At 32.8% G+C, this 7,779-nt stretch overlaps 2 protein-coding genes across 4 annotated transcripts; one reads left to right on the forward strand and one right to left on the reverse strand.

Moving 5' to 3' along the window:
• The first annotated feature begins 394 nt into the window (after positions 1–394).
• Positions 395–3,091, forward strand: LOC105835601. 3 transcript variants are annotated; one of them, XM_036292242.1, is made up of 4 exons: positions 395–800; positions 905–2,332; positions 2,399–2,499; positions 2,574–3,091. In XM_036292242.1, the coding sequence occupies exons 2-3, from the start codon at positions 1,614–1,616 to the stop codon at positions 2,403–2,405; spliced, it is 726 nt and encodes a 241-aa protein (XP_036148135.1). In that variant the 5' UTR covers positions 395–800; positions 905–1,613; the 3' UTR covers positions 2,406–2,499; positions 2,574–3,091. The 3 variants fall into 3 exon arrangements, with proteins under 3 accessions (XP_036148135.1, XP_036148136.1, XP_012534502.2); XM_036292243.1 differs by having other exon boundaries at positions 395–796; XM_012679048.3 differs by having other exon boundaries at positions 395–2,332.
• A 383-nt stretch (positions 3,092–3,474) lies between these two features.
• LOC105835597 (putative uncharacterized protein DDB_G0282499) lies at positions 3,475–4,993 on the reverse strand. Its single transcript, XM_012679045.3, has 2 exons — positions 4,645–4,993; positions 3,475–4,533 (listed from the first exon to the last, which is right to left on the reverse strand). The coding sequence occupies exons 1-2, from the start codon at positions 4,844–4,846 to the stop codon at positions 3,557–3,559; spliced, it is 1,179 nt and encodes a 392-aa protein (XP_012534499.1). The 5' UTR covers positions 4,847–4,993; the 3' UTR covers positions 3,475–3,556.
• Positions 4,994–7,779: the final 2,786 nt, after the last annotated feature.

Raw genomic sequence — 7,779 nt, forward strand, 5'->3', positions numbered from 1 at the left:
TATTAATAAATGTTAATAATTTATCATAAATATTATGTGCTGTCTGGGATGATTCTAAAATATATGATATAAAATATATTAATAGTATTAATTATACAAAATATTATATTAATTTTAATAATGTTGTTTATTAACCAATCTTTAAATAATGATTAATAGTTATAAGTAGCAAAGTGTCGTCCACCTCAATAATTCGTTTGAGGTCAATTATTACAAATAATTATAGTTAACGTCAGTAATTAGTCACTAATAAAACCTTATTAATACGTCGTAAAATGATCAATTAACTGACATTATTAATTAGTCAAGAATATGACGTCGGAAATACGTTGTAGGAGGGATAAATGACTGACGTAATTAATAGGTCAAAAAATGACGTTACTATTACGTCTTAATTTGGTAACATGACGTCCGCGACCTTAAATGACGAATTATTGACGTCGTATTAACGTCACCTTGCTATCTGGGATCTTGCAGAAAGACATAGTGATAGAGTATCGTCGTATCTTCATTACAGTACGGTTTTGAATTTCGGAGATATTAATTTTCCGGTCGCGCTGAAAAACATTAAAAAATTTGAGCAACTTAATAATATTTCCATTAATGTGTACGGCATCGAAGAGGATAGATTTGTCTCCCTGAGACTCTCAAATGAAAAGAATGAGAAGCATGTAAATTTATTATACATGCAAGATAAGGAAAGCAACGTGGGACACTTTACGATGATAAAAAATTTCTCCCGGCTCATAAGCTCACAATTGAGCAAAAATAAATGCAGAAAATACATTTGCGATCAGTAGGTAATAATTCTTTTATAAACGTGTTTATAAATTTTTTAAATCAAATAATAAATTTTTTAAATAAAATAATAATAAATTAATTTTTTTTCCTTTGTTATTCACAGATGTCTGCACTATTTCGATTTTGAGGAAAAATCACAATCACACATTGTAGACTGCAATCGGATGAATGACTGCGCCATTCTATTATCCATTGAAAAGGACAAGTGGTTGAAGTTTCGTAATCCAACAACAAGGAGCGACTTCCATTTGTCGCATATACGCTGATTTGGAGTGTGTACTGCAGAAGACGCAACCTAACACGGAGCAAGGATTGTACAAATACCAGCACCACCAGGTATTCAGCATCGGATACTACGTGCGATGCTCATTTGACAACACGTTATCCGTGTATCAGTTTCGTCGCGATCACGATTGTATATCATGGTTTACGAAACAATTGAAAGAATTGATGCATAACGTTAAGACTCGCTAATGTTCCCATGAACGCGTTGTCGAAGAAACAGTGGAAGACGTACCGCAGCGCGACACATTGCTATATCTGTGGTCTAGTTTCCACCGTAGTCTTCAATCCGATCCTGCTCCGGTGCGAATCGAATTTAATGTCGGTTTCCACTGGAAGTCGAATAGAAGTGAGAAAAAATTGATATTTCAGTAGTGCCAACCTTTAGCTAACTTTAGCTTGTTGAATATTAACAAACATAACCTTTGAATAGCAACACAGTTAGTTGAAGTGTCAAAAAACCGAAAATTGAATAGGGTCAGCGGCACGCTAAATACCATATAAAAAATAAATACTTAATTGAGTAAAAAATGGATATAAAAACAATTTTGTTAAATCATCAGTTAAACGTATCACATATAATTAATAATTGCACTTTAGCAATTATGCAAACACATATCACATTCTGGCAAAATATATTAAAAATGCAAGAAAATAATACGAAGGTGTTACTTACAATGGTTAAAGACTTGAAGAAAATAAATCGATCAAAAAGAAGATTTTGGATGAAAACTCGCAGTAACCATTGGTGGAAGATAATAGTACCTAACCATTTTTTAAACGAGGATTGGCTTGAATGTTTCAGAATGAAACGTACAACTTTTCAATTTATCTGTGATGAGTTGCGTTCAGAACTTCATCCTGCTATTCCATTTCTAGTTTCTAGAGAACCATTAAGTGTTGAACAAAAAGTAGCTATAACATTATATTATTTGGCAAGTTGTTGCGAGTATCGTGTAGTTGCGAATATTTTTGGAGTACATAAAACAACTGTATGGAGATGCGTTCATAATACAGTTGATGCTATTAACAAAATACTTTTGCCAAAATTTATAAAAATGCCTGATTTTAATGAATGTGCGATGATATCTGATGCATATGAAACTCGTACAAATGTTCCACAAATAATAGGTGCAATTGATGGTACCCACATCCCTATTCTACCGCCTATAGATGGTTATAAGGATTATGTCAATCGTAAAGGATGGCCATCTATTATACTTCAAGCGGTAGTAGATAATAATTTAAGGTAAAACAATATTTAGTTATATGAAGCAAAATAAATCAATTTTGATTAATTATTTTATTTTAATAGGGTTTAGAAATGTCAACTGCCAAGCCCCTGGATCTTGTCATGACGCAGCTGTATTTAAAAACTCTACACTGTACAAAGAAGCAGAACGGATCATTCCAAAAGTATATTTTTTTAAACAAACATTTACTCTGCAATATTTTTGAGAAGTAAAATAATCATAATATTAATTTTTTAGAAAACAAAGTTAATTAATGGTGTTGAGATACCATATTTTTTAATTGGAGATCCAGCGTATCCATTACTACCTTGGTTAATGAAAGGATACACAAAAATTGCACGTTTAACACCACAAGAGGAATCATTTAATGTTTACTTGAATAGTAATAGAGTAGATATTGAAATGGCGTTTGGACGTCTTAAATCACGATGGCGTTGTTTATTAAAACGTATAGATCTACATTATACCAGTGTGCCTAAAGTTGTAATTGCATGTTGCGTATTACATAATGTTCTGGAATTTAAAAATGAACCAATTTTACCTCAGTGGATGCAACAAGTTGAATCGTCTGAAAATATATTTCCTCAACCTGTAAGAAATGAATGTAGAACGTATGATTCTTATGATGCTTCTATTACACGAAATACTCTACGTGATTATATGACAAAATTTCCTTTAAGAAAATCATATCAAATAACATAAATAAAGTATATAAAATATTTGACATGGATCTAAATAAAATAATAATTTTATACAAAATAATTTTATTTACTTTATTACATGCACACATATGTCTATCATGTTACAAACATTAAACACTTTATTAAAAATAAAATTTGTTTTTAGAAACAACCATGTAAACGTTTTATAAACTGTATCTTATACTTGATTACAAAATAAAAAATGCCCTTTTTTGTCTTGGTAATTATTTAACTTCAGTTATTTAGTATTTGATTTGTAGGTACATTTTATAATAAAAACATTCAATAATTCAAAAACAAAAACTAAAAATTATTATGTTAAAGCATTATATGCAGTAGTTATATTTAATTTCTTTTAAAAAACTTTAATTATTGTCCATTCTTTGTAAGTAACAATTAAATATTGTATTTTTATGAGATCAAACAATATAATAACTATAATCTACTTTTAAAAATAAAATATAGACTGTATAAAACTCATAAAACTTTCAAATAAAAATAAGATACTTTTAAACAATCTTACTTTGTGACTTGATTTGAAGTAGAGGTTGAATTAAAATAATAAGAAGTTGCGGAAGTTGTTGAGGAACTTGTTGGGGAAGTTATTGAGGAACTGGTTGGGGAAGTTGTTGATATGGGTAAAGAAACTGAAAAAGGTACAAATGACGGTGGTGTTGGCGTAGATGGTGGCGTGACAATAACTGGCGAACATCTTTCTGAAGATTGAATAACACTAAGTGGTACTTTTACGAAACGAGGATTATTAAATGATTGCAATGGGCCTCTAAACTGTTCAGGATTAGGACAATAATTTGTAGTTACTTGAGATTGTAAAGTATTAGCATGCAAATTTTGTATCAATAATTGAGTTTGTTGCTGTAACATTTTTTCTTGTTGTTGTAAAATATTATTAATCATCTTATTTTGAGTTTCTATAGCAATCCTAGTAATATCTTCATTTGATTTTATTAATTTTTCAACACAACCATCAAATACTTGAGCAAATGTTTGACGATTTGTTGATCTTGCAGACTTAACTCTTTTTTTAGAGTCTTTATTTGTGTTATTTTTTAGTAACGTTGCAATATCATTATTATTATCAATTATTTCGTCATTTATTGGTGTTTCCAATTGCTGTTGAACTCCTTTATCAATGGTTAAGTCTGAATTTTCCTCTATACGAATAATACTGTCAGTCACATTAAGACTAGTAATATTACTTTTATCAATACTTTTAAATTGATTTTCACTTTCATTAATGTCTGAATTATTGAAGTTATCAGAAAATTTTGAACACCCTGGAATCGCTCCATCTGCATCGGGAATATTATCAAACATATCCATGTCAATTGATGATGTAGCATTTAAAGAATCCATTCCTTTTTGGATATTTATAGGTCGGCATCCAAATAATTCATCAAGCTCATCATAAAACATACATTTTTTCACGCCTGCACCACTTTTTGAAAGCGCAGTCCTACAATTATTGTAAGTTCCTACAACAAAAACAAGAGCCACTTACTGAGAATACAAAGATTGTACTATAAAACAAAATTTTATTATAACAGAAAAGATTGTGAGAAGTATACATCAATAATTGTACTTACGCTTTAATCCTTTAAATTTTATGTGTATCTGCGTTGCGCTTCGACAATAACCTTTATTTTTCATCTCTTGTTCTAAAGATTTAAAAATTTCTGCAATGCGAAATCTTTTATTGTCCATGATCTTCAAAATTTTCTTCTCTTTTAAAATATGAATTAATGTCATAGTTTCGTCGTATGACCATATATCACGTTTATTTTCCATTTTTCATTTACTAAGATTAGATTTCTTTCTGAGAAAATATAACCTAATAAACGGTAACTGTTATACTAAAAAGTAAAGGTTGGCATTATCTATTTCGATCCTGTTTCAACCGTTTCCACCACTAAATTTGGTTTCAATTCGCTGCCACCCCGACAAAGTGTGTGAATCGAAACGAGAGTGAAATGAGCGCAGTCAGTCACGTTTCCATCGACTTAAATCTGATTCTACGCCGTACTAGGTGCGGATTAACGCATCGGTGGAAACTAGACCTGTGATAAATTGTTCGCATCAGACGATAAGCGAGTGTGCGATCATTGCAATATAACCGGTAGATATCGCGGTTCCGCGCATTCAAATTGAATCTAAATTACAAAAATTCATATTACATTCTAATAGTTTTTCACAATTTATCAGGCTACGATTCACATTTTATAATAAAAGAAATAGCAACCGCGTTCGAAGGTGACGTCAGTTTACTACCAATAACAAAAGAAAAGTACATTTCTTTTACCAAAATTGTAGATACTACCGAAGAAGACTCACGAAAATACATGCACGATTCAAAGATTCATGCAGATTCCTTAACACTAGTCTCGATAAATTAGCGTCATATCTTAATAATGATAAATTAAAAATTGTACGGTCTGAATTTGCAAACCTATTTGATGAAGAATTTAGTTTATTAACTCGAAAAGTTGTATTCCCGTATGAGTACGTGAATTGCGTGGACAAGCTGCAGGACACGTGTTTACCGCCGCGCGAATCATTTTTCAGTTCTTTGACCGGTGATACAGTATCCGAGAGCGATTATGCACATGCCGAGAATGTTTGAAAGCAATTCTCTATCCATACCTTAGGCGATTTATATTTAAAAACAGATGTTTTATTATTAGCAGATATTTTTGAAAATTTTCGCGACACGTGTATCAAAAGTTACGGTCTCGATCCCGCATATTATTACAAGTTACCGGGTTACATGTGGGACGCTGTGCTGAAACATACGCGTGTCAAGTTTGAGCTACTTACGGATATCAATATGGTATTGTTTATAGAACGCGGTATACGCGGTGGTCTCAGTCAATGTACAGATAGATATACGCGAGCCAATAACAAGTACATACAATTGTACGATTTATCGAAACCGTCGGCGTACTTGATGTACTTTAACGTCAATAATTTGTACGGATGGGCAATGTGTCAACCTTTGCCTTACACTAAATTTCAATGGGTCGAAAATGTCTCAAATTTTGATGTAAATGCAATTGCTGTGGATTCACCTACGGGTTACATTCTCGAGGTCGATCTCGAGTATCCACAACATCTTCACGACGCACATGCTAATTTACTCTTCTGCCCAACGCGTGACAAACCGCCCGGTATGCGGGAAAAGAAACTGCTTGCAATTGCTTACGATAAGAAGCGTTACATTATCCATTACCGTAATCTGCAGCAGTACATATGTCACGGTCTTCGCGTAATACAAATACACCATATATTACAATTTCCTCAATCTGCATGGCTCCGCGAGTACATAGAATTAAATACACTATTTCAAACTTTCGCGAAAAACGACTTTGAAAAAAATTTATACAAACTCATGAACAACGCAGTATTTGGTAAAACGATAGAAAATGTACGCAATCACGTTGACGTAAAACTTTTAAATGGGAGAGACGATATGACGCGGAGGCAATGATCGCAAGACCTAATTTTCACAGTAGAAGCGTATTTTCTTAGAGAACTTAATCGCCGTTGAACTGCATAATCTCGAGGTGAAATTCAACAAGCCGATCTATGTAGGAATGTGTATACTCGACATTTCAAAAATCTGTTTGTATGAATTTCACCACGAATACATGCTATCGCTGTATCGCGACAAATGCAAAGTAATGTATACCGCCACCGACAGTCTCGTATAACATGTCGAGTGCGAGAATATTTATAAAAATATGAAACGCGATATTGCAAGTTCAATACAAGTGATTATCTAATCGGCAATGCATATGGTATGCCTCTCGAAAATAAAAAAGTGCCGGATCTAATAAAGGATGACAACAACGGTGCGATAATGACCGAGTTTGTTGGACTCAGGGCGAAAATGTATGCAATGAGGGTGGATGAAAAGGATACCAAAAAGGCTAAAGGTGTCAAGAGCAGCGTCATTGCGTGAACTATAACGTTCGACGATTACACGCGCTGTCTCCGCGAAGAGATCGAACTAACACATTGCCAGTCGTGCATAAAATCCAACTTGCACGAAGTATACACAGTATCCGAAAGGAAAATCACCCTGAGTCCGTACGACACAAACGTATATTATACATTTTATACATATTTTATGTATTTTATATTTCTGCGTCTTTTGTATTTTATATTTCACGCGTATTTATTTTTATAAATCTAAAACTCGTACAAAATAAGATTCTTACATGTACAACGTATTAAAAATGGTGGAGGGATAATAATGATACTCTTTATTATGTATCAAAAATTTATTTGCATATTTTGTACATTGTACTTTTATATGTTTGTAATAAATAAATTTTTTTTTTCTGTATGAATCAAATAACATTATCTTTGTGTATTCATGAATTGTGTGATCCATCGAATCCCAACCACTTTACATAGACCTTGTCACCCTTCCTGCGTAATACTTTCTCCACAAAAAATATATCCGGATGAGTCGCGCGATGCAATTCGTGCTCGTAGAACGCTACAGTTATAGACTTTCCGCGATAATCGTTGAGTAGATAAGTTACGTAGATTAGTATGCAGGACTTTAATGATCTTAAACACCTCAGTCGTCCAATTTGGTGTATAACCCTTCCCAAAGACAATTTTGTACTTGCTTACGCGTACAGAGTCACCCACTTTAAAATTCGCCGGACCAACAATCTTTATAGCGCTGTATACCGTATCCAAGAGTTTCAGCT

This window comes from Monomorium pharaonis, chromosome 9, assembly GCF_013373865.1.
Source record: "Monomorium pharaonis isolate MP-MQ-018 chromosome 9, ASM1337386v2, whole genome shotgun sequence".
NCBI lineage: Eukaryota > Metazoa > Arthropoda > Insecta > Hymenoptera > Formicidae > Monomorium > Monomorium pharaonis.

What these genes read in the sequence shown, in the direction of transcription:
- LOC105835601 (XM_012679048.3), top strand. Translation starts at nt 1,614, where the DNA reads ATGGATATAAAAACAATTTTGTTAAATCATCAGTTAAACGTATCACAT.
- LOC105835597 (XM_012679045.3), bottom strand. Translation starts at nt 4,846, where the DNA reads ATGGAAAATAAACGTGATATATGGTCATACGACGAAACTATGACATTA. An exon ending in AAAATTTAAAGGATTAAAGC is followed by an intron (nt 4,534 to 4,644) that starts GTAAGTACAATT and finishes TTTTTGTTGTAG; the next exon opens with GAACTTACAATAATTGTAGG.